The sequence below is a fragment of the Martes martes genome (genome assembly GCF_963455335.1).
Source record: "Martes martes genome assembly, chromosome: 12".
Lineage (NCBI taxonomy): Eukaryota > Metazoa > Chordata > Mammalia > Carnivora > Mustelidae > Martes > Martes martes.
Genome location: NC_137900.1, coordinates 95,678,873 through 95,704,186, shown reverse-complemented (window position 1 = coordinate 95,704,186; position 25,314 = coordinate 95,678,873). Strand labels below are relative to the sequence as shown.

Genomic DNA, 25,314 nt, shown 5'->3' with positions numbered 1-25,314 from the left:
CTATGTCGAGCACCTTAAAAAAACCCGTGCTGAGAAAACAAAACAAAAAAAGACTGATAAATCCCACAGGGTCACACGATTCAAGACCAATGTACAAGATTCTGGCTTTTTTTCTTTTTTTTTTTTCAGATTCTATTTATTTATTTGACAGAGAGAGATCACAAGTAGGCAGAGAGGCAGGCAGAGAGAGAGGAGGGAGCAGGCTCCCCGCTGAGCAGAGAGCCCGATGCGGGGCCTGATCTCAGGACTCTGGGATCACGACCCGAGCCAAAGGCAGAGGCTTAACCCACTGAGCCCCCCAGGTGCCCCTCTGTGTTGTTTTCATAGACAGTGAAGAGCGTGGGCGTGACCGGACACTGTTGCATGTGCAGGGGCGTTGTGAGAATGAAGCACTCCGGATGCGCGGAAGACAGAGAGTGCGAGGCTTGCACACTGAGCTACACATCTCGTCTCCAAGGAAACTGAAGACTTGGGAGCCTGAGCAGCTCCAGGTCCGGGGACTGGAAAGCTCAATATTGTTAAGATGGCGGTTCTCCCCCAACTGGGCTGTAGAGTCAACGCAATCTTTTTTTTTTTTTTAAGATTTTATTTATTTATTTGACAGAGAAAGATCACAATTAGGCAGAGAGGCAGGCATCTACTCCTTCCCACGGCTGGACCACACTCATCTGGGTTCTGCCTTGTGGCCACCGTGGACAGTCGCACACTGATGTTCCCGTGGGCCCGAGCCGCCCATTCCCGGGGGAAAGGGCTGGGCTGAGCGGAGAAGACACCACGCTGTCGGCCACACTGCTTCCCGCCACAGCGCACGAAGGGCCCGACCGCGCATGGCCTTGCCAACACAGGCTCCTCGGCGTCTGTCCCTCTCCATCTCACCCAGCCGAGTGGCAGGGATTTTTTTTTAAATTTTATTTATTTATTTGACAGACAGAGATGACAAGCAGGCAGGGAGGCAGGCAGAGAGAGAGGGGGAAGCAGGCTCCCTGTGGAGCAGAGAGCCCGATGCGGGGCTCGATCCCAGGACCCCGGGATCATGACCTGAGCCGAAGGCAGAGGCTCAACCCACCGAGCCACCCAGACGCCCCTAGAGTCAACGCAATCTTTACGCACAGAAATCGGGTTTTTGTTAGGGTTGTTGTTGTTGTTCTCTTCGTAGAAGTCGCCAATCTGATCTTAAAATGTATACAGAAAAGCAAAGGGCCCGGAACAGCCAGAACGATATTGAAAACTAAGAACAAAGTTGAATGACTCACACTTTCCAATTTCAAAACTAACTATAAAGCTACAGAAATCAAAAGAACGTGATCCCGGCAGAAGCACGGACACACGGAAAGAGAACGTAACCGAGAGTCCAGAGACAAACCCTCGTCTTCATGCCCGCTGAATTTCTGACAAAGGCGGTCGGTGCAGTTGTGCGCGGGGGCTCGGTTACTCACTCAATGGAAACCTAGTCTGGCGTTGCAGGGAAGGCATTTTGTAGAGGAGATTCAAGGCCGTAATCAACCATACATAAAGGACACAATCTGGGCTGACCTGGGTGGGCCTGACTCAAAATGAGGAAAAGACGAGCACAACTGCGACTCCACCTCCACCGGCTCAGGCCTGAGCCCCAGCCGGCCATTCCCCGTGGCTTGCCCTCCCGTGTGGGGACCTCCCACGCATGCTCTGCTCTGGTGGCCCCTAACTGCCACGGGCATCAAGGCAATTTGATGGAGAAAGGACAGACCTTTCACCCACACACAGTAAGATTGATTTCGACCTTCATGTCACACCACGCATAAAAATTGGTTCCAAATGGTTCATAGACCTAAATGTAAGAGTTAAAACCTTAAAACCATTTAGAATAAAGCACAGGGAAAAGTCTTTATAGTCTGGGAGTAAGCAAGGAGTTCTTAGAAACATCCAAGTCATGATCCATGAAAGAAAAAAAATGGGTACATTTGACTTCATTAAAATTAAACACTTCTGCACTTCAAAACGCATTTTTAATTACGAAAATTAAGAACAACATATAGACTGGAAGAAAACGTGTGCAACATACATCTGATCAAACACGTACGGCCAGGATATATAGAGACCTCTCACCGGTCAACGATCAGCAAAACCACCCAAAGAACGTGAATGTCTGAGCAGCGCACGGGCACACTCAAGGGCGTTAGTTACTAGGAAAACACAGACCGAAACCACCCACGTCAAACCAATGTCAAACCAGTAAGACACCCATGGCTGTCACGTAAGAGACCGTCAGTAACAAGTGTCGGAGAGCATGTGGAGAAGTCATCGTCCCCACGCACTGCTGCTGGAGTGCAAAAGGGCATAATCACGTTGGAAACCAGCTTGGCCGTTTCTTTAAGAAATCGCACAAAACGTTCCTGTGACTCAGCAATTCTACTCTTCAGTATTTATTCACGATAAAGGAAAACGTATGTACAAAGAAATTTGGGGCAAATGTTCCTTGCACGATTTATGCATAATAGCCAACGAGTGCAAGCAGTCCGAGTGCGCACGGAATGTGTCTGGTCCGCACGACGGCGCACTCGTCAGCGGCAGAAAGGAGAGCACCCAGGAAGCCAACCCCTATGGCTTGGGTGAACTTCAAAAGCCGTATGCTAAGGGAAGGAAGCCCGACACCAAAGCTAAACACAGTCCGCATATAGGAAACGCCTTTTAGAAAAGGCAAACCTCAGGAGACAGAACGAGCGGGTGTGAGGAAGCGGTGGTGTTCACGTGAACAGGTGTTCACGGAGAATCAGCAGGAGGGGGCTCTCTGGGGTCGTGGGAAGACCCTAAGCCTAACTTGTGGCATTATCTGCACAACTCAGCAAATTTACTAAAAATCATTAAATCACCCACTCGAATGGGTCAATTTTGTGTCCTACGAACGCTACTTCTATCAAGCTGTTCTGTTTGTTTGTTTGTTTTTTAATTAAGCAAACAGGAAAGCTACAGCATGAGAACGAACCCAGACCGGTCGCAGCTGTGAAGTCAGGTGGTTCAGGGATGTAGGACGCGGGCAGCGATGGGGACAGTCGTCTGGACGAGCCCTGCTTCCTGGCTGGGATGGGTGCTTGCTTTGTGAAAATTAACCCTTTACGATACCAGCCAAACCTACGGTTTTTAGGAATAAATTCAGAAATGTGAGCTAGATCTGCTGGCGGAACGTCACACACGTGAGTTCAAATACGCGAATCAGGACTGTCAGCTGCATGGCGGGGTGACGGCATCACACTCCCCACGCTGGCCCGCGGATGAGTGCGATTCCCGTGAGAATCCGAAAAGGTTTTCCAAAGAATTTGACAAAATCATGGGCACCTGGGTGACTCAGACTCCTGATCTCAGCTCAGGTCTTGATCTCAGGGTCATGAGTTCAAGCCCCGAGTTGGGTAGGAAGCCTGCTTTAAAAAAAAAAAAAATAATAATAATAATAATTTTTTTTTTCCACAAAATCAAATTCTAAGGGAAAAAGCCCAAGAAGAGCCAAGTAAGTCTTCAAGCATCGTGTCCTACCAGCTGTCCCAGCCCAGGGAACACGAACTGACCCACAGCTGGGAAACAGTCCCACCAGCACAGAGAGAACCTGAGAACCTGGTTTCTAGCAGAATGGGAATTACAGAGCCCCGGAAAAAGAGGGAACTAGTTTATAAATACATCAATAAAATAAAATTTAAAAATCAATAAAAATTAAATATAAAGTCTGATAAGGGGGGTTGGATAAAAGGACAGAGTTGAAGTATTTGGTGAGATGGCCCTGAGGGCCGAGAGGGTGGACCGGCCCTCACTCCAGCGCCCGTGGGTTCGCTGCCCAAGTGAGGGTGTAAGTCCTCGTTCTGGGGTACACCTGCCAGCCGATTAAGGAGACAGATGGGACCCTGAGGGGAACCACTACCAAAAACTAAAAATACAGCAAGATATAAAAAAGCATAAAAGGCAAAGACAAAGTCCCCCGAGAAGTGTTAAGCCGGGAGGGAGGACGATGCGCCTGTGTCCCACACCCGGATGCAGGGGCCGGGCCGGGAGCCTTGGAACTGGACACGGGCTCCTTTCCCCAGCTGCCCAGCAAGTGCGGTCGGGTGGACAGACCTAGCCACGACCCCCCCCCCCAACAAAGCTTCCAAATGTCGCCTGCACCTCCCCTCCCCCTGCACCCATGCCCGGCCCCAGGAGTTCGCAAAACTTCTCTGAACCAGCCCAGAGCCTTCCTTCCTTGCCACCTGGGGCCCAGCAGCTTTCCTGTCCTACGGGCAGACCTCGGCCCAGGGCCACAGACGACCACCCCGAGAGAGAACCGCCGACCTGGGACCCGGCCGGGGCTTCTCCTCCCGGCGGGAGCCTCCGGAGCGGCCCGTGCTGGTGCCCGGGTGTCCGGGGTCCCGGGGGTGTGCTGAGCTCTGACGCGGGGGATGGCCCGCGTAGCCCTGCGCCCAGCCAGCTGGAGCTTCGCCTCTGCTCCCCAGGTCCCCGGCGGGCATTCGCTGCACGTGTCCCCGCTCCCCCGCCCCCAGGCCGTGCGCTCCGCCAGGACACGTCCCCGCCGACACGCCGGCCACCGGGCGGCAGCACTGAGGCCACCCGAGGGCTGGGGCTGCGAGAGCCGGTGGGGGCCGCTTGGACGCGACCACCGCCCTCCGGGAGAAACGTGCAAAAGGCAGCCGCAGCGCCTGAAAACCCGAAACCCTCGGCGGTGGGTCTACGCGATCTCTACCCTGAAGCCCGTCCCAGCTCAGCGTCCTGGAGCAAGGTGGTGACCAGGGCAGGGGGGCTGAGAACTCAGCGTCCAGAGCCTTCCTCGGATTCCACTGGGTGAGCTCATCGCGTGGAGACTCCCACGCGTCCCATCTTCCCAGCAGCTCCTGGGCCCTGGAGTCCAGGACAAATCCAGGGAGGCCCCAGGATCCTCCTGGCGGGAGGAGCATCCAGGACTCTGGGGCCCACGGGGTGAGCAGGTGTGCAAGGGCTGGACGGGAGTGTGTGCGAGTGCACGTGATGGCTGCTGCAGGCCTCCCACAGAGCTGAAGTCACGTCCAGCTGCAGGGGACCAGCTACGTGACCCTCCCTGGGAGCCACGCACTTTCTCTAAGGCCGTCCCTCCCCTGGAGCGAGGAGATGAGAACGCCCACCTGCCGGGATGCCTGCTGCGAGGGGCGCAGGGCAGGTGCTCAAAGATGTGGGCTGAATTAAGAACCAGGAGGTGGCAGACTGGGGGCTCAGAGGGGGAACTGTTATTGGAAGTGGCCGGCACAGAACTGACCCAGCCCTGCCAGCCTCCCTAGGTCCCAGGGTGAACACGGCTGGGGGAGGGCAGTGGGGGTGGAGACAGATTTATTAGAGGCCTCAAGCAAATCCGCAGGGTCCCCTCTCTCCTACTGCCACCCCCAACCCAAGAGTCCTGTCGGCCCACTGGCGACCGCCATGTCCCGCTGAGGCTGTGCTACAAGAGATTGACCTTGGCCACCACCTGCTTGCAGCCGGTGACGGCGAACTCACGGCCAGCGACGCGATAGTAGCTGAGCTGCGCCGCCAGGAGCTCGGCGCGGGCCTGCTCCGGGAAGAAGCCCTCCGCGGCCATCTCCTCGCGGAAGCAGCTGACCACGTCCTGCTTATCCAGCAGCAGGAAGGGCACGATGGCCGCGGCCTGCCACAGCGGGTGCTCGCGGACCAGGAGCGCCCGCAGGCCCGCGCGCAGCTCCTCCTCGGCGCGCAGCGCGGCCGCCCCGTCCGGGTCCCCGTCGGGGCGCCGGGGCCGCGCGCCGGACGCGTTGCGCAGCACGAAGCGCGTGATGTCCGCGCCGCCCGCGCTGCTGAGCAGCACGTAAACCGCGTTGTGGAAGCGGTGGGCCCGCTGCGGCTGCAGGAGGCTCCGCAGCTCGTCCAGCAGCGCCCGCGGCAGCAGCTCGGCCTCGTCCAGCACCACGAGCGGGGTCTTCTCCTCCACCTCGGCCCGCGCCACCACGTCGGCCACCAGCCCGGCCAGCTGCTCGCGGCAGGCCTGCGCCGCCCGCGGCTCGGGACAGTGGTGCTGCGCGTGGTACTGCAGCACCAGCGCGCCGTCCTCGAGGACCGCGCGGAAGTGGCGCGCCAGCAGGCGGCCCACGTGGCTCTTGCCCACGCCGCTGGGCCCGTGCAGCGCCAGAAGCAGCGGGCGGCTGTGGACGTGCGTGGCCAGGTAGTCCCGCAGGAGCGCCACGATGCGCCCCACGGCGGCCGGCTGCCCGAACACGGCGCGCTGCAGCGCCTTCTCCAGCCCGTCGAGGTCGTACCGCTGCGCGTTATCGTCCAGGTTCTCGATGGCGTTGAGCACCTGGAAGCCCACGATGGCCACCAGCAACACCAGGCAGCGCTGCGCGCGGCTCCGGCGCTCGGCGTGAGGCCGGCACTTGCGCGAGGGCTCCGGGTAGAGCACCACGCGGCTGCGCCGGCGCCTCTTGCGCGGCGTCCTGGACGGCAGCTCCGCCGGGCCATCGAAGGTGAAGAACTGCGGCCGGTCCCGGTCGGCGTGCGGCGCCCCCGAGCTGCAGCCGGCTCTGGCCGCTCCGGCCCCGGAGGCCGGCCCCGAGCCCGGCGGCGGGAGGCGCCGCTTGCGCAGGAGGCACACGCGGCGACGCAGGCGGACCACGGCGCGCAGCGGCGCGATCACGCTCGGGCCGGGGATGCTGGGGCCCGCGGCCGCGGGCTCCAGACTGGCCTGGCCGCCGTCCATGGCGCAGAGGCGGCGCTCGGCATGCAGGTCGCCCTCCCTGCAACAGGAAGATGGAGAGGGTCTCCAGACACCCGCCCGGCCGACTGGGACCCTTCCCCAGAATGACCTCACCCCTCTGGGAGGTCCCCAGAGAGCGCGGCGGGGCCGGGGGTAAGGGGGGGGTGGTCCCGGTGCCGGCCTCGCAGAACCTGGGTCTCGCCCCGCTGACCAGGAAGCGGCTCCCCGCGGGGCCCCAATGCAAATCTCTCGGGTCCTCCCATGAACAGCCGCGGGCCTTGAGGAAGTGGCAGAGGGGGCAGGGCGCCGCTTATCGGGAAGCCAGCCGGCTTCCTGGAGGAGAGGTCGCTGCCAACCAGGCGCCGATTAGGGCGAAGAAGGGTCAAGGCGCGACCCCGCTGTCCGCCCACAGGCCCGACCGCCAGGCGCCAGGGGCCCTCCGAATCCCAAGTGGGAACCAAAAGCAGCAGAGGCCCAGGCGCGGAGCCCGGAGGCCTCCCCCCCCCCCCCCCCGCACTAAAAAACGCTTCAAGGGGGAGGGGGGAATCTGGCCAGAACTTGTGTTGGGAATGGGCCCAGGCCTCACTCCCCCAAACTGGGAACCTCCCAACACCCCTCCAGTGAACACACTGATGGAACGGCCAGCAGGGAGCCCCCCGGAGACGGGTGGGGTGGGGTGGGAAAACGGACAAAAAGAGCCAGAGGAGGAGACGAGAGCCGCCCGGGAGACAAGAGCCGAAGAAAGGCAGGACAGTTGTCCATGGCCCCCCACCCGCCCCATACCTGCAGCTGTCAGGTTAAGCTCCTGCTGGCCCCCCAGCCCACAAAGGGCAGCCCCCTGCCCAGGCCAGATGCTGGGGCTGCAACTCAGGACACAGAAAACACCAGGTTCCAGGGGACGGTCCCAGAGGGGTCAGGGGTGTGGCCCCGCCAGCTCAGGCCTGGAGGGGGAGCAACACCTGCGGGTCCCTGGGGAGCGTGAGGAGGGGAGGAAGCGCTGGGAGGTTTCCGCTTGTGGGCAAAGGAAGTGAGTCAGGGGTGTGGCAGGAGGGCGGGACTTTGGCTGGAGGGAGGCCCCAGAGGAGGAGGTCTGGCTGGCTGGCCCAGGTCCCTCGGGCCCTCAGGTCACCACCTATCCTCCTTGGCCCTGAAGCCCTCCTGGCTCGTCCTTGTCACCCAGTAAGGCTGGGGGAGCAACCCCTCCTCTGGGATCCCACAGCCCCTTGCGTGTCAGCCTGTCCTCCACAGAACTCTTACTTCCCCAGGGACACCTCCTGCGCCTGACCCCACACAGGGAGGGCAGCAGGGCAAGAGCAGAGGGGACCATGTGCCTAGTGGGGTCTCCCCACTCCCTCATTCTTCCCCTCCCCTGGCCCCGACCTGGGGGCTCCCACAGTAGAGCTCCTTTCCTTCTGCTCCCACCCCACCTCCTCTCCCAAGGCCTGGGGCTCCGTCCCCTCCATCCCCCTTTCCCTTCTACCCACCCCCCCAGAGCCCTCCCACCCCAAGGACACTGGGACAGAAGTTCTAGAGCTGGGGGAAGACCCGCAGGCATAGCTCAGCGTCCCAGCCAGGGAGCAAATTTAGAAAAAACTAAGGCAGGTGGGGGTTCCTCTGTCCCTGCCCAGCCCTGTTCCCATCCCTGCACAGGTGGGCCTTCCTGAGTGACCCTCCGCTCTTCCCATTCTGGCCAAGGGAGGCACCGCGCCTAGGCCCACGCTCGTCTGCCACCCTCCCGAAGAGTGAGTTCATCAACCCGTAGTGAGCCCAGGCTGGTCTGGCCCTGTGTCCCTCTGGCACCGGCAGCCCAGCATCCCTTGGCTGTCCTGCTGTGGCCCCCAACCTCATGCTCATGGCCCCGCTCTCCGTCCTCAGCCTCCCGTGGCCCACACGGGCTCCCTGCCCAGCACACTGCCCCTGCAGCTCCCCCTGCTTCGCTGTGACCAGCAGGCACGACCAGCAACCGGGAAACGTGGCTCTCGGGCTTGGGAGTTCTCATTCTGTCTGAAACATGGGAGTTCCTGTTTGCCTATCGGTTCAGTGCCCTCGGGCAGCATCACCGCACGGAGGAAGCACAGCTTCTCCACATCCTCCTCTCCAGCTGTGGGGCCTGGCTCCCCAGGACCACCGCCCCTCTTCTGCACAGGGGCCGGTGCTTGGGGCCTTGGGCACCTAACCCACCACCCGGGCGGCAGTGCTGTCAGGCTTCCTGGGACCAGGAGTGAAGGACATTATCCAGGCCCTGCCCGTGTCCCATGATCCCAGCACAGGTGTGGCGGGGTGAGGTCCTGCCTGGCTCTCTGCTTTCTAGGCAAGATGGAAGCAACCGGAAGACGACCCGCCCCCCCGACCTCCAACCACACATCTGTCCTCCCTAAGGATGTCCCTCCTCCCAGGGACGGGCACGGGCATCCAGACCGAGGCCTACAGAGGCAGACATGCCCTTAAGGTACCCACCCACCTGCCCCACATCCGACACTTGGGCGTGCCCACCAACAGCTCAACCCCTGGGTTTACCCAAACGCCTTTTATTTACACACGTGAAGGCTCGCTGTGCGCAACGGCTCGCACGTGACCAAGACGGTGCAGCTGAGCAAGGAGCACACGGCTCCAGGGGTAAACTAAGGCAGCCGTTCCTCAGCGACACAGGGTGCTGCCGGCCGATTCCCTGCCTGTGGGGCCGTGGGCCGGCCAGACCGTCCCGGGAAACACTCGGGTGCTCCCAGAGCAGCTGGTTCCATCCGCAGATGCTAGCACCCAGCAAAGCGCTGGCTGATCTGGGCCCACAGGGCTGGGCCCGCCCCTTCCCTCAGGCCTGGGTCCCCCTGCCCTCTCCCCGTGGAAAAAAGGTAGCTTTTTCCTGATCCCAACTACAGCCAGTCTGTCTTCCCCACAGAAGCGGAAACTCACACCATGAGGCAGGAACATGCCGGAAGCTCCCCACAGCCTGGGAGTGACTTCGAGGGGCCAGCTGGGCCCATCACCCCCGGCGCTGTCCTCCAGGGAAGCAGACAGGGGCCCCCGAGGAGCAAACACAGGTCCCGGGACCCAGGTGAGGGTGGGGCTGAGGCCCGGCAGCAGGCTGCCCCGCACAGGCCATCCAAGGGCGGAGAGCGCTCGGCTCCAGCCGGCCCGGCCCCGCGAGCAGGCCATCTGCCTTCGGGAGAGACGGGGTCCCCAGCACTCCAAGTCCAGGGGAACGCCTACCGGCCAGCCAACGTCACAGACCCGCCAGGGGCCCGGCCCGGTCCTGAGCGGCCCCTGGGAAGCCTCCCGGCGCAGCTGGAGCGGACACTGCGGGGAGGGGCAGCTCCAGGGCCTGCGCCTCCGTGGCCTGGGCCGGGCTGGGTTTCCGGTGCTCCAGCCGCTCCAGCTTCTCCCCCAGCTGAGAGTAAAGCTCCTTCACCGCCTCTCCACTCTGCGGGGGGAAGCGTGTGGCTGTGGGGCGGGCCCCAGGGCCACTCGGGACGCCTCCACGCGGGGGACATGCACACAAGGCGAGGGCCGGGGCACGCACCTGGCCTGTGGGCTCCAGCGCCTTGCGCAAGGCGTCCAGTGTGGAAGGCGCGACCCGGTGGTGCAGGTGCAGGAGGAGCCGCAGCACGTGCCGCTGCACGCTCTCCTTCCTGCGGGAGGGGCCCCGCTGCAGTGACCCGGAGCCCACCGTGACCGCCCCCGGGCTGGGCCACACGCCCCGCCCCTGCAGCGGAGCCCCCCCACCCCCCTACCCCGGGCAGGGGCAGTGCGGACCCCCCTGGGCCACACGCCCCGCCCCTGCAGCGGAGCCCCCCCCCACCCCCCCCACCCCGGGCAGGGGCAGTGCGGACAAGGGTGGGCGGCGGGCACCTGGGCGAGGCTGTGAGGAGGAAGCCGTCAAAGAGGCTCCTGCAGAAGTCCTCCAGGGCGAACTCGTCCGCCAGCAGCGCCAGGTTCCCCGTAAGCAGGTGCAGGAAGATGTCACCAAAGGCCAGGTCGCCGAAGGTCTCCACTGCAAGCGTAGCCCGGGTCAGCCCCACCCGCCCTGTCAGCCCTGCCCCTGGCGGGGCGCAGGGCCTGGGGCCGCGGACCTGGTGTGCCTGCAAGCCAGAGCCAGGGCCCCGCACAGGCCAGGTGGACGGGGCAGGGGGCGGACAGGGGCCCCGGCCTAGGTGGTGAAGCAGGCTACAGTGCGAGGACCGGGCCGGGCAGGGCAGGAGAGCCCATCACCAGTGGCTGTGACCCTTGGCCAAGGGACTCGGGATTAAGCGGACTGCAGGATAGAGAAACTGAACAGAGAACCGCCCAGGCAAGTGCCACAGCCCAGGCCACAAGCTCGCCCCGACGGCTGGCGGCCCGGTTCTGAGAGAAAGACGACAACGCAAAGTGACTTCATGCTTCGAAGCCACGGACTCCAAAACTTAAAAGCAGCAGCGGAAGTGACTACCAGGGATCCTCACTGATAAGCAGAGACGAGAACGCCTACGCGCACAGCCGACCGGGTCAGAGCCCCAGCTGGAGGGCAGCAGGCCACAGGGGGACGTGCACACGGACACAAGTGCTGTACCAGCTGCTTGGGAAACACCGCCAGGGCCCTCAGGGCTGACGGAGCGATGCCAACGGCACCCAAAGCATGGGTGGACCCAGGTGCTGCCAGACACAGCCGGGGTGGGCTCCTGCCCCACATCTGAGCAGACAGGACACCCAGGCAGGTCCACAGTCATGACAACAGGTCCCAACAAATCCACAGAAGCCTACAGACGGTCTGAAACCCGAGAGGTAACAAGGAGAAACAAGAGCTGAAGTGATACACTTCCCAATCTGAGCAAAGTACCACAGAAGACCACCACGGGGCGGTTGGGCAGTCACAAGCAGCGCCAGGACCTGGCCCCACGCATGACCACAGCTGCGCTGCGGTTTCTGACAGCGCCCGTCTTCTGTAGAGACACCTGCTAGGTCCCTCACGGCTGCTACGCTGCCGAGTCTGGGTTCACATCCAGACCGTCTCCACGGCCCCCGCGCAGGCAGGTGGCAGGTACTGGGCTTCACCATGCGGTGCTCTGTGATGTCATCAAAAATTCTCACAATAAAAAGCTAAAAAATACGGACGCCTGGGTGGCTCAGTCGGTCGTGGTCCCGGGGTCCTGGGATGGAGCCCCACGTCAGGCTCCCTGCTCGGCGGGGGGCCTGCTGCTGCCTCTCCCTCTGCTGCTCCCCTGCTCCTGCTCGCTCTGACAGTGTCTTTTAAAAAAAGAGAAAAAACTGGGGCGCCTGGGTGGCTCAGTGGGTTAAGGCCTCTGCCTTCGGCTCAGGTCGTGGTCCCAGGGTCCTGGGATCGAGCCCCGCATTGGGCTCTCTGCTTGGCAGGGAGCCTGCTTCCTCCTCTCTCTGCCTGCCTCTCTGCCTACTTGTGATCTCTGTCTGTCAAATAAATAAATAAGTAAATAACTTTTTTTAAAAAATAAAAAATAAAAAAAGAGAAAAAACTAAAAAAAAAAAAAACAGGAAAAAATTTTTAAAGTGGCATCCATTCTAACACCCACTAATGCCACAAAAGAACCACACGGAGAGGCCCGCATCCCCGCCCACTGGGCAGCGGTGCGGGGCCGGGAGACGCGGGAGCTCCCGAGGCAGGCAGGACATCCCCGCGTCTAGCCCACGCCTGCACACAACGGAGAGAAACAAAAGCACTGAAATGAATGGAAATGAGAAATGCAAATTATTTGCACCTGCACTCTTAGAAGCTTCCAGAAACATACTCAAAAGCTCCAGCCTCTGTGGCCAGGAGGCGGCCCAAGACGTGTCCACGCTCTGATCCAAAAGCGGCGAGAGCGCCCCCTCACGTGGTCAGAAGCCCCAGGATGGGCCTGACACCACCCAGGGGCACTCTGCTGCATGGAGGAGGCCGGGGCCAGAGGGACACGGGGTGAGAGCCACTGGGAGGGGGCCCACAAGACCCAACCAGGGGCCCAGGTGTGCGCGGGCCCCAGCAGCTGGCGACAAGGACGCGGGTTCTCCCCGGAGCCTCCAGAGGGAGCCAGCCCTGCCCGCAGCTCGACGGAAGCCCTGGGAGACTCGCTTCATCCTCTGGCCCCTGGTAAGAAAGCCAGTTCGTGCTGTTCGCTCACGTAGAAGCTGGGTATAAATTAAGACCAAACAGCTTCCTTCGCAAACAGAACACGGGAAACGTGACACAGGCACCATCCTCAGGCCTGTCGATGACCCAGAAACGCACTCGGCAAGGGACGGGCGACACCTCTCCAAAGCAGCCTCAACACCCTAGACGAGCCTGCGGCCGGCAGTGGGAAAGAGGGGTGCCCCCGAGCCCCCTCCCTGGCTTGGCCTGCAGCTTACCCCCAAAGGGGTCCATTCAGGCCCCGCCCTCTTCTTCCTACCGAGAAGCCGCCCACCCCACAGCGCCCGTGGCCCGAGACCATCTGGGGTGGGCCCCCTCCACGGTCGCAGGGACTGGAGGGACGCCGCCCCCCCCCGTCCCTCGCCAGCTGGGAAGAACCACAGCAGAAAGAAACCCTCCACAAACGGCGACCGTGGCCAGGGGGGTCTGAGTCCACCAGGCTGGGCTCGCCCTTGCACCAGAGCAACTTCGGAAGACCGGGGCCGCACCGAGGCGGGCACCCGGCACACTCACCGAGCCCCGGCAGCAGGCGCAGCAGCGCGTTCTTGTTCCGCTGCTTGGTAACGTGCAGCACGTAGTAGAGCCCCACCTCACAGGCCATGCGCTGCTCCTGCAGGAACCTGCGCCGCGAGGACGGGTCAGCCCCGAGCTGCTCGCACCCCACGGCCTTCCGCGGGGAGCCCGAGGGCGAGGCACCCCGCCCACGCCCCTGAGCCCATACTTGGTGAAACTCTCCGGAAGCGTGTTTGGGTACGAGACTGGGGCCTTCTCCTCGGCCGGGAGCTTCTGATCCACGTTGAAGGTGTGGTCGTCCACCACGAAGGACATGAGCATGGGCAGGAACCTGGTGATGAGCTCCACCTCCTAGGCCGGGAGAGGACCCCAAACCCGTCCAGCACAGCCCCGCTTTTGTCCTGGCCCATACCCCGGCCCTCGCCCACCCACCTCACGTCAATGTTTTCTGGACGTCTACCTAAAGGCCCGGTCCTCCTTCCCACCTCCCAAGACCCCACCTTACTGATTTTCCTCAGCCCCACAGACACAATCCCACCCCAGTACCGTTACCATCTTGGGTTCCTTGAAGACCTGGCTGTCGATCATGTCCCATGCCCCCTGGCCCAGGGCCAGCAGCCTGAGCAGCAGGAGGAGATCTGGGCTGTCCTGTGGGGAAGCACAGGCCTCAACACGCGCTCAGCGGGGCCTCCCTCCCCTGCTGACATCCCTCATTGCCGCAGGGTCCTCCTGGCGCAACCACTACCATCCACTTCACTCCCAGGCTCCACACGCCTACCAGCCACTAGGAGCAGCACGTGCATGCCTGACCAGCAGCAGTCCGTGCCCGCACCCCAGCCCGGAGGCAGCAGGCAGCCAGCCTGACACGCTCACCCTGGGCAGCGTCTCCTGGCTGACCAGCTCCTGCAGGTGGCGGACGGTGCTCAGCGACAGCGTGTTGATGGCAAAGGGGTCACACAGGATCATGGACAGGTCCCTGTGAGGACGGGCACATTGTGTTTCCATGGCCTGGCCACAGGCCGGGGAGAAGGGCCCCTCCACACGGAGCAAGCCTGTCTACGTGCTCTGGATCCCTTCCCGAGACAACTTTGCCGTTCATACCTCATCTCTAACTTACTCAAAACACTAAAGAGTCAAAAAAACTTTTTTTTTAAATTTAAGCTCCCATTTTGGTTCTGAAAACCTGACCCTGATTCTGCAAGCACATGAAGGACCCCCAGAGACAGAGAGAGAAAAGAGTGCTGGGAGCCAGATGCCACCAGCACAGCAGGCCCCTGGGACGGCGCTGAGCCCCCAGCCCTCTGTCACACGCAAGCCCCAATGAGTGCAGACATCCGTGCCCCAGCCCAGGCCCAGGCTTCCCCGAGACTCCGAGAGCCTCAGCCACAGCAGCTGGGCCTCAGCAGTGCGCATGAGCTCCTGGTAGTTCCGAGACGTGCTGGAATAAACTGCAGACAGAGCCTGCTCGCCTGGACACCAGCGTACAGGACCTCGGGGGCGGGGGAGCACCTGTACAAGGCTCACCCTTACCCCAGGACTTGCTCCTGCCCCTTCTTCACTCCATCCAGAAACCCCTGCAGCTCCCGGGCCCTCTTGCTGTCCACAAAGCGCTCACGGATGCAGGCGTCCAGGCACCAGGTAAACTGCAGGGAGGAAGAAGCACGGTCAGGACGCCGTCAGAGACCACGGCCAGTGCCCACATCTCACGGACAGCAGGACTCGCTGCATCATGTGGTCCAGGCCCAGCTCAGTGCAAAGGCAGACAGGCCCGAGGTCCCACGCGCCTGGCGGGCCAGGCGGTGTGCGCAGATGGTGCACGTGCTCTGTTCTCAAGGGGCCTCCCTGGCCCATATTGTGGGGGTGGGTGCTACCGTCTCACATGCTGACACCACACAGCCCACGGGAGGCGACACTGCCCCAGGCCGCACAGCACCCACGCTGGGGACAAGGGCGACGCGGGAAGCCCTGCCCCTGGAGGACTCTGGAGCAGGGGAGGACCAGTGGCCGGGAAACCCCAAAAGAAGCCAAAGCCAGCACCCGGGAGGGGCCGCAGGGGCCGGTCCCAGCTGGAGCAGAGGGAGACACGGAGCAGCCACACAAGGGAGGTCGGGGCAGGCGGCTCTGACACGAGGACCGGAAGAGACCCCTGCCCCGGAGTCCAGGTGGCCGAGGGGGCCCCGGCCTGGCACAGAGGGGCCGCTGGGCGTAGGGCGCAGACAGGGAAGAGACAGAATGAAGGGGCAGGGGCCGGTGAGGCCAGCACCTTGTGGCAGGGGTCCACGGAGCAGATGTCCCCGACGTCCAGCTCATGCAGGGACATGAGCAGCTCGGCCCGCAGGGTACAGTAGTGTACGTTGCGCGTTCGCAGGAACAGCGTCCGCAGGAACTGCAGCACCATGTCGTACAGCTTCACGTTCTTCCCCACCATCTGCGTCAGCTTCTGCACCACCTGGGGAGGGGCCCGCGCCACAGTGTCCCTGATGGCCCCGGGCTGCGTGGCCCCTTCCTGACACCCGGGAGTCTCCTCTCTCACAAGATGCCAGCTCTGTGTCAGCAGGTGGCCTCTCTGGGGTTTAAGACGAAGCCCACATCAGATCCCAGCTTCTCCGAAAGGCCACTGACCTGCGACCCCAGACTCCTCAGAGCCGCCGAGGAGGTCTGCTGCCTGCCTGCTCGGTCAGCTGGCCCAGGGAGACGCAGGCCCGGGGGAGGGACACTGGCCACAGGACGAGGGAAGCCCAGCCTGGGCCACCTGGCTCCCTGCACTGTCCGAAAGCACGACGCCCTGTGGCGGCCCCGTCCCACGTGCAGCACCTGGCCTGTTCCTCAGTTAGGGACCACCCCCTCCCGCAGTCCAGCCCACGCCCCACACAGGAGGTTCCTGCCGCACTGCCGCGGCCCGCAGGAGGGAGCATGGCTCACTGCTCCTGAACGGGGGCTGGGCCTCTGGCTCTGACGTTGGGAAGGACACACAGAACCTGGGGTAACCTGACGGCCTGGACACACTACAGAGACGAGCAGGGACGGCCGAGGCAGTGGGTGTGGGAGACAACCTCGGGGGCCCCAGGCAAGGTCTCTTCAGCAGGCATCAGGCCTGGCCTGCCGGCGAACAAGAGTGATGAGGCTGAGGCTACTGGCGGGGAGGCCAGCTAGGCCCAGAGCCGTGGCCCCAGTGGCTGAGCCACACCCTGAGGGCCGTGGGCGATACCCTCTCCCCTCGCAGTGGGCGCAGGCCACACAGCCGGAAAGACCCAGGCTCCCCCGGGGGGCACTGGCTTGGAGGGGAATATGAGGAAGAAGCAAGAGACCACAGCTAGGAAGTAGTACTGCCACCACTGGCCAGACTGTGGCAGGAGGCGTTAGGTCAGATCCCACTTCACAGCAGCCCACAGTCCTCATCGAGAAAGTGAAGAACCAAAAAAACACCCGGCGCCACTCAACCAGAATCTGGTGGCTCACCCTCGCCTGCCTCCTCCATGCACCGTCACACTGGAGCACGTCAGACGACTTCTGTGACCCCCAACGTGCTGAGAAAAGCCAAAGTCTCCGTGGTGGCCTCCAGCCCTCCCGAGCTCAGCCCCCGATCTACTCATCACGTGCTCTCGGCTCAGCTGCGTAAGCCGAGTCATTCCCGACGGTCAGCAGGCTCCCCTTCGGAGCCCGTGCTCACCCCCCAGCCCTGCTTCGTCTTGCTCTGTGGCCTCATGTCTCCGCAGCCCTTGGTCACCCCTTGAGCTCTAGATGACCAGCATGTGACACTCACTCTGTAGTGTCTGCCCCAGGCAAACACCGAGACCTCTCGGGTCAGTGAAAGGTGCAGACACCTACAGCAGAAAGTCAGGACTCAAGAAATATCCGCCAAAATAATAAGTGAGTCAGACAAAGAAACAAAAGAAAGGAGGGGCCCCTGGGGGGCTCAGTGGTTAAGCATCTGCCTTCAGCACAGATCAGGATCCCAGGGTCCTGGGATCAGGCCCCACATCAGGCCCCCTGCACAGTGGACAGCCTGCTTCTCTCTCTCCCTCTGCTCCTCCCAACTGCTCATGCTCTCTAACAAACCCATAAAAATCTTTTTTAAAAAAAAAAAGGAATGTCTGGCCGGGTCAGTCAGAAGCGCGTGCCACTCCTGACCTTGTGATTGCGAGCTGGAACCCCACACTGCATATAGAGACGACTTAAAAATAAAATCTTGAAAACCAAAATTTCCTAGAGCCGGAGGAAGAACCAAGGAACGTCACCGGGAAGGCTTGCCAGGTCGCCAAGGGCCAAGCACATACAGCAAAGAGACCCCCACGAGGCCCAGCACCACAAGGCCCTCTGGCCAGTCACACACACAAGCCTGCCCTTCCCAGGAGCAGAACAACGGAAGCCCACGCGGCCGTGGGGAAGGGGGTGGTCAGGTTGCCACCGGCCTCACCTCGCCCTGGCGCCTTGTCTTCGGGGAAGGGCTGAAGAAATTGTGCAGGACGGAGAGCTCCGTGCTGAAAAGCGCAGTCTCCTTCTCCAGGATGTACTGCTTCAGCAGCGGGGACACTTCGTCCCCAAACAGGGCCTGGTTGTCCTGCCAGATCTGCCGCTTCACCTCCACAGCACAGGCCCGGTACAGCTCCTTGTCGGCCATCACCAGCTTCAGCTTCTTCTCCGGAACCTACATGCCCACACAGGCCACCCCATCAGGATAGGTCAGGAGGCCTCAGCGCCCCCAGCAGCGGCCACCTCAAGCCCAGCCCCACCAGCAGGGGCACCTGTGCCTGGACCCCGGGCCCCGGCAGAGGCAGACGGCCAGCTCTTGCCAAGCCGCGCCGTGGGTCCCACTAGCCACGCTTCTGTCTCTGCCTGGCTTGGAGAACGTGCCCTGGAGCTGCTGGTCTGGGCCGGTGGCTCAGGACACCTCCCCAGCTCCAAGCGGCCCCCCTGAGCCGGGGGGGCGCGGGGCAGAGCGAGCCCTGAGCTGGCCTGTGCCGCTTACCTTGGGCAAGTGTTTCATGACGCACATCACCACCGGCTGCAAGGACGGCATCTTCACCAAGGAAAAGCTCTTTTCCAGGAGGTCCTCCAGTTTCTTGTACCTGGAAAGACTCCCTTTCTGAGCACAGCAGCTGCCCCCGTGCCCCCGCAGCCGCCGGGTCAGGGGACGGGTCTCCATGCGCGGGGGCCCGCCGCGGAGCAGGGCCGTGCGGCCCGGGGGTCAGCGCCGCGGCTGGGCCCGGAGGAGGGCTGCGCGTCTCACCGGCCCACCCACCTCTCCTCGGCCTTGCCCTCCGAGGCGATGGCCGACACGCGCTCCAGCAGCTTGTCCCGCAGCTCGTCGAACACCGACTGGTGGAACTCCAGCCGCGGCGTCCCGTGCAGGTCCAGGAACGGCAGGGCGGACTGCAGGGAGGGCAGCAGCACGCCATTCTCCGTCTGGGGAAACAGGCGGCCGTGTGCGCGGGGTCGGCTGCGCCTCCCGGGGCGCGGGGCGACCCCAGGACGCTCGGCGCGGCCGGTGCGAGCACGCCCCCCGCAGCCCCCCGCAGCCCCCCGCAGCCCCCCGCAGCCGGCCGCCGCACCTGGAACTGCTCGATGGCCTTGAGCGGCTCCGTGCAGTTGGTCAGCGTCTCCTTCAGGTCCTCGCCGTTGGCCACGCCCAGGTCCTGCAGCCCCGCGAACATGGCCGAGGCCGCGGCCCCCGCGCGGCCCGGCGCCCCATCCCCGCCGCGCTCCCCCGGCGCCGCCGCGCCCGCCGCAGGCCCCCCCGGCGTCCGCTCGCTCGGGCCTCGGGGGCCACCCGCGCTCCGCTCCCCGGCGCCCTCCAGCTCCGCCAGGTCCCGCCGGCAGCGCGGCTCCGCCGGGGCCGCGGCCGCCCACTTCCGTCCCGCGAGGCCGCGTCCTCCGGCCTAACGGTCCCCCGGCCAAACAGTCCCCCGGAAACGCCGCCGCCGGCGCGCAGAGGTTCCTGGGAGCGAGCGCGCGCTGAGGCCGAGCGCCCCGCCCCGCCCCCTGCGCCGCGGCCCGCCCCCTGCGCCGCGGCCCGCCCCCCAGGGAGGCTCCCCGCCGCGGGCGTTCGCGCGGGTCTCCCGCTGGGCCGCGTGCGTGCGCTGCGCGTGACCTTATCTTCGGGCTCGGGGTCCTCGAGGGGCACGGCGGCGCGCTGCGGGGCGCCGGGAGTGCGGGACCCGGGAAGGGGGCTGCCGGCGGGGTCGGAACTGGGATTTTGACCACGTGTGCTTTAATCACGGAAAGTCCCGCGAGCAGCCTGTGAGATCAGCCTTTCGACGCTGACGGTATTTCGGCTTCAAGGAGAGCAGTCCGCCCTCGCTGCCCCCGCCCCCGGGCCGCACCGGGTGCACGACCCTCTCCGTCCCTGGAACTCGGCTCCCTCCTTGCCCGACAGAGACGGGGAAGAGGCTGCGGCGCAAGGTTGTCACGAAGACTAAACTCTACCGCGTGCTTCCGGAGGCGCCTAGCAGAGACCCACTGGAGACCTGGGGGACAGAGTGAGATCGGGACAAGGACATGTGTCTTCGCTCTCATCACGGTGAACATCCAAGCCCCAGGCTAACCCAAGGTGGGTAGCCCTCAGGCTGACTCGTCCATCGTGACACACTGCGAATTCAAGGCTCAGGTTTTATGGTGTCCCTTGTCCCTTGCAATGCAAGAAGCTCGCACACAGTGAGTGGGCACCGCCTAGTGGGCACTCTCCTTGGGCTCCTCTTTGCTACGTGTACAAGCCCCTGGACCCAGCATTCAGCGCTCTGCGGCCTCTCAGCTCACCAGCTCACCTCCTCCCCTCTAAACAGCCCCATATCCTCCCAGGTTTGGCCACACCAAATATCACACCCTCTCCCTTTTTGTGTGCATTGTCTTCTGAGGTTCATCCTGCTGGAAATTCTCTTCCTACTGCCCAGCAAACTCTTGGTCATCTTTAAAAGTCACTTCCCCTGCTACCTCCTCCAGGAAGCCCTCCCTCTTCAGCCCAGCTGGAGGGCAGTGCTCCTTCCTGCTGGTCCCACTCCTGACTTTGAGCCCTGGGGGTTGCTTTCCACCCCCTTCCCCCTGAGTCAAGCTCCCAAGGCCAGGCCTTCTACGGCTCTGCCTCTGTTGCCTGCGGGCTGAGCTGGTCAGCCCAGGGCCTAAGGATGGCCATCTGCCATGCCACTGCTCTAATTCCCGGGGATGCTGGGGCTCAACGTCTGAAGTTGAGCCCTAGAGGAGGTGACAGGTAAATTGCACTCGGACTCCCTGGGCTTTGGCCTCTCTGCGGGATACAATGACGTCCACACCACAGCATCAACTGTTGCAGTGCCTTTTTGAAGGGGTCAGGCTCTGGCCCACCACATGGGTGGCACAGGAAGGACCCCTGGAGGAACTGGTGCAGGGACAGGAGCCACCCCCAGCTGCAGGTGAGGCCCTTAAGGGAGGCAATCTTGGCGACAACCCCTGGGTAGAAAGGTAGGCTGCTCCTGTGGGCAGAGACAGGGCCCTAACAAGTGAAGGCCCAGGAAGTCTGCTGGCTGTGGTATGGCCTGCACACCCCTGGGCAAGTTCACAGGGTCATTGGGCAGGAGCCGAAGAAGTGGGGAACCAGCTGGTCCTCTGCACCCTCCCTGGTCACTGGGCAGGCCGAGCTCACCTCAAGATGACAGCTGATCCTTGGGTACACTGACAGCTTGACCAGTCCCCTGGGTAGCACAGCTGGGTGAAGGTGTCTTGTATTGCCCACAGGGCCCCCTCCCATGCAGTCCCCAGCCAGGAAGTCCCAGGCTGCCACCCCACCCGCCCTAGAGAAGAGGGCACCAAAGGGGAAGCAGAGGGAGACCCCTGGGCAAGGAAAACCAAACATGACGGGTTGGCAGCAGGCCACATCCGTCGAGCACACAACAGAGTCGGGAAGATCCTACAGCATCTCTGTATTGGGTGGGGGGTAGATGGGTTTCAGGCTGGACCATCCTCAATGTCTGCAGCTCACAGAGGGGTTGGCCGGCCAGGAGGGTGGGTCAGAGGCACCCACAGTCAAAAGGCCCAGCTGGAGGCCCTCAGTTCCAGGCAGGCCTGGGAAGGCCCCCAAGGAAACCAGGGTTTTGTGAATAACCAGGTGGCCGGCTGTGCCGAGGAGGCGCTACAGAGCGCAGAAGGGTCCCGTGTCATGGCGCTTGGGTCTTCGGACACCCTGGATCACCACTCCCGGCGCGGCGGGGAAGCGCGAGTTAGAGCAACCCTCCACGTGGTAGGCAGCTGGGCCGGGACCGCGGGCTGCAGGGAGAAGGTGGAGCCCACCTAGGCTACAGCGCCAGCGGCCGCGCAGCTCGCAGCTCCCCGCAGGCTGAGTCCCCACCCCTGGCCCCGGCCTGGCCTCCTCTCTCGGAGGTCTCCTCACTGGAACTGAGCCAGGAGGAGAACGCAGGTGAGCGGCTCATGGAGAAGGCGGGCGGGCGCGGGTTCTGCAGGCGGCAGCCAGGAAGGATGTCGTAGGTGTTGGGGCCGGGAAGCTTCTCGCCCCGCGGGGCCTGTGGAGGGCCCTGAAGCTGGGGCTGGGGACGGTGACCCGCACCCCCGGCCCGCGGCAGCCCCGGGCGGGCGGGGGCCTCAACTGTCTTGGAAGCGGGGCGGCGGGCCCCAAAGCTGAAGGCCGGGAAGGCAGGCCGGCTGAGTGGCTGGTAGTCGGCGGGTGATGGCCACTGCGGGGAAAGGGGCTGCTGCAGCACCCACCGCCCCCGCCGGCCCCGCCGGCCCCGCCCCTCCCCGGCCCCCTCCATCCCGCCCCGCAGCCCCGCCCCCTCCTCCCGGCCACACCCCCGCAGGCCCCGCCCCTTCCCGCCCCCTCCTCCCGGCCGCACCCCGCAGGCCCCGCCCCTCCCCGGCCCCCTCCGTCCCTCCCCGCAGCCCCGTCCCCTCCTCCCCGCCGCACCCCGCAGGCCCCGCCCCTCCAGCCCGCCCCCTCCTCCCGGCTGCACCCCGCAGGCCCCGCCCCTCCCCGGCCCCGCCTCCTCTTCCCGGCTTGCACACCGCGGGCCCCGCCCCTCCCCGGCCCCCTCCTCCCCGCCGCACCCCGCAGGCCCCGCCCCTCCAGCCCGCCCCCTCCTCCCGACTGCACCCCGCAGGCCCCGCCCCTCCCCGGCCCCGCCTCCTCCTCCCGGCTGCACACCGCGGGCCCCGCCCCTCCCCGGCCCCCTCCTCCCGGCCGCACCCCGCCGGCCCCGCCCCTCCCCGGGCCCCTCCCACCCGCCCCGCAGGCCCCGCCCCTCCCCGGCCCCCCTCCAGGCCGCCCCCGCAGGACCCGGCGGGCGGGCCCTCCACCTTTCGCTCTTGGTTAAAGTCGGCCTTCTGCGTGAAGGGGCTTTCGCTCTGGAACCACAAGGTCTGCCACGCCCTGCGACCACCGCCCTCTGCAGCAGCCGCAGCGTGGTTGGGGGGCAGGGAAGGCCGGCGGCCGGAGCCCCCCTTCCCGGGGCAGGGGGCGGGCGTGGGGAGGGGACACGCACCGCGGGTGCGGAGCCTGCGGCCGATGCTGAAGTGGGGATGCGGGGAGGGCTCGCGCGCGGAAGCGGCCGGCGCCGGGTACTTGGCGGGGCCGGGGGTCTGCAGGTCGGTCACGATGGGTGGGCGTCGTTCCAGCCCTGGGAGGAAGCAAGCTCCGGGCCTGGGGACTCAGCGGGCGCCTCCCCAGCCCTGCCCGCCTCCCCAGACCGGACTGAGGTGGGGGGGAGCCGGGACCCTTACTCACACAGCTCCCTCCGGTTCTGGGCGCAGGTAGGCGGGTGCTCCTGGAGGAAGCCCGGTTCCATCCTGAGGCCGGCCGGGAGCTCCTGCCCTCCCGGGGGCCGCACCTCCCCGGCGGCCCCTGGCTGGGGGCCCCACAAGAACACCCTAGCCTTGAGCCTACAAGGGAGAGGGGGGAGCGCTGTCACCCAGCCCAACGGCCGTCCCGTCCGGGCGGCTCCCCCAGCACCCCCAGCTCCGGGAGAAGTTACCGGGCTGGCCCAAGTGGCCTCTGCCTCAGGGAACCATGAGTCCAGTGCTGGCCTCCACTGATGTAAAAATTCGCCAGGAATTTCACAGCTTTCTGGTCAAAATTCATTGCCAAAGTATCTGGCTCTCTTCTGCAGGGACATCTCAGAGCTCTGTGACCTCATTAACCAGCCATGAGCAACCCCTGCCTCAGTTGCCAGGAACTCCCTTGGGAAGGAACATTGCCCAGCCCTGGAGGGGCTGCTACCGTGGGCCCCTCACAGAGACCCCTCCCCTGGCCGGCCAGGTGGGTCACTCTGGTGTCAGCCTCAGCCCGGGGGACCCCTAGTCTGCCCCAGTGACTTCTGGCCTGGCCTCCTTTCCACTCTTCTCCCCTTCGTTATCCCAACCCCTCTCCTCCCCTAGAATCGGGGGTCTCTTGGACGGCCGGGGTCCGCTTCAGCAGGGCTTCTGGGAGGACCGGGGCCTCTGCACAGGACTGAGCCGTGCGGGGGCCATCCAGGATGAGGAGGGGAGGGTGGAGGGACCCAGGAAAACTCCCTGGAGGAGGAGCCCCTGCGGGAAACCCAGCCCTCAGAAAAGCAAAGCAATGGGAGGAGGGTCTGGGTGGGCCCTGCTGACCCTAGAGGCAGTCCGGGGACTGGAGCTGCCCGGTGGCCTAGGGAGGGCTGAGGTATGGGGGCTCGTCTTCTGCTTAGTTGCACAGAGGCTGGAAGGTGTCATAGATGAATGGGGCTGCCCAGGCCCCAGTGTGAAGGAGTAACGAGCGCACGTGAGAGAGAGCCCGCGTGAGCACCGGGGCCCTTGCTGTGCCCTTTGCAACTGACTAGCCTGCTAGCCCTAGGCCTGGTCTTGACCTTACCCATGCCAGCAGGGCCCAGCCAAGAACAGCTCGTCCTCCAGACCTCCCCCCACCGAGTCTCTGCCGATCTCTCCCAGCCAGTACCGACCCTGCCTGGCCTCGGGAGGCGCTCCGGATAGATGGAAGGAGGGAGGCACAGAAACTACCTTCAGGAAACACGGGGTTCACGACGGTGAGGGGCTCACGGCCTGTGCTCCGGGCCCCTCCCTGGTGCACGGTGTTCTGCAGGGGCAGCTCTCGCGACAAAGCCGCCTTCACTGGACATTTGAGATACTGTGATGGCTGACCTCACACAGACGTCCTCAGCCACCTCTCCGTGGGTTCCTGTGAGCAAAAGCGGCCCATCCAAGTAGGTAACATTCGGTAAGGACTTGACCCGAATCCCCTCGCTGCTTTCCGGACAGCGCCCGTGGCCTTGCTGGAGGGAGCATCGTGCACCCCTGCTATCAGCGTTGGTGTGAGGTTCGACCTTGGGTCTGTTTCCTGACTGTGGGTTCTTTTGTTAAGGTGTCCACATTCCATGTTCCTACCCCAGTGTTGATTTTTCTTGTTTTTGTGAGGTTTTGACAATGATAGCATATCTCGGCCTAAATTTGTTGCAATCTTTTTTTCCCCTTTTTTTTTCCCCTTTTTTTCATAGTCCGCCTTTTCGCAGTTTTTTGTGTTTTCTGACCCGTCTTTTCCTTTGATACTTTCCTTTGTTTTTATAGTTAAGAAGTCATCCCTATACAAAAAAATAAAATCAGTTATCGTTTGAAGGGGAAAAAAATACCCACTTCCGGGGAAAGACTCCAGAACAGAGTTCCAAGAGCCCTGAGGCGCAGACACCTGCCCTGAGGCCTCCCACGATGCCCAAGAAGCTTTCAAGGGCCTCTGATCTGAGGAGAGCGCTTGGGTGCGGGGAGCAAGAGTCCAGGCCCAATCCCATCCTACCCTTCCCGGCAGGGCTGTCCCCAGTTCTCCGAGCTCCCCCGGTCCTGAGGCTGACCCTCCCAGCCTGTTGCCTGTCTGGGCCTCGGAGTTCCACCGGTAACATGGGAGCACTCACAGGGTTAAGGGAGGGTCCTGGACCCGGGCGGGCCCAACAATGGCAGGCCCCTTCACAATGGTTTCCAGGCAACAGGTTTCCTTTCTTTGAGGGAAGGGAGTCAGACGTGGAAAGGGGCAGGAGCCAAAGGTGCT

The 25,314-nt window shown here is 63.4% G+C and overlaps 3 protein-coding genes across 3 annotated transcripts; all 3 read right to left on the bottom strand.

The window, feature by feature from the left end:
• Nucleotides 1–605: 605 nt before the first annotated feature.
• On the bottom strand, nucleotides 606–10,023 carry TOR4A (torsin family 4 member A). Its single transcript, XM_080819298.1, has 2 exons — nucleotides 9,902–10,023; nucleotides 606–6,734 (listed from the first exon to the last, which is right to left on the bottom strand). The coding sequence occupies exon 2, from the start codon at nucleotides 6,695–6,697 to the stop codon at nucleotides 5,429–5,431; it is 1,269 nt and encodes a 422-aa protein (XP_080675424.1). The 5' UTR covers nucleotides 6,698–6,734; nucleotides 9,902–10,023; the 3' UTR covers nucleotides 606–5,428.
• NELFB (negative elongation factor complex member B) lies at nucleotides 9,210–19,106 on the bottom strand. Its single transcript, XM_080819277.1, has 13 exons — nucleotides 18,872–19,106; nucleotides 18,562–18,725; nucleotides 18,289–18,388; nucleotides 17,737–17,967; nucleotides 15,583–15,768; nucleotides 14,850–14,962; nucleotides 14,193–14,295; nucleotides 13,872–13,967; nucleotides 13,528–13,670; nucleotides 13,320–13,426; nucleotides 10,541–10,682; nucleotides 10,212–10,320; nucleotides 9,210–10,112 (listed from the first exon to the last, which is right to left on the bottom strand). The coding sequence occupies exons 1-13, from the start codon at nucleotides 18,971–18,973 to the stop codon at nucleotides 9,915–9,917; spliced, it is 1,794 nt and encodes a 597-aa protein (XP_080675403.1). The 5' UTR covers nucleotides 18,974–19,106; the 3' UTR covers nucleotides 9,210–9,914.
• A 2,314-nt stretch (nucleotides 19,107–21,420) lies between these two features.
• On the bottom strand, nucleotides 21,421–23,379 carry STPG3 (sperm-tail PG-rich repeat containing 3; the record flags this gene model as incomplete). Its single annotated transcript, XM_080819302.1, has 6 exons — nucleotides 21,421–21,554; nucleotides 21,679–21,979; nucleotides 22,599–22,687; nucleotides 22,784–22,918; nucleotides 23,026–23,180; nucleotides 23,273–23,379. 6 exons carry the CDS (start codon nucleotides 23,377–23,379, stop codon nucleotides 21,421–21,423), a joined length of 921 nt encoding a protein of 306 aa, XP_080675428.1.
• Between the last annotated feature and the right edge of the window lie 1,935 nt (nucleotides 23,380–25,314).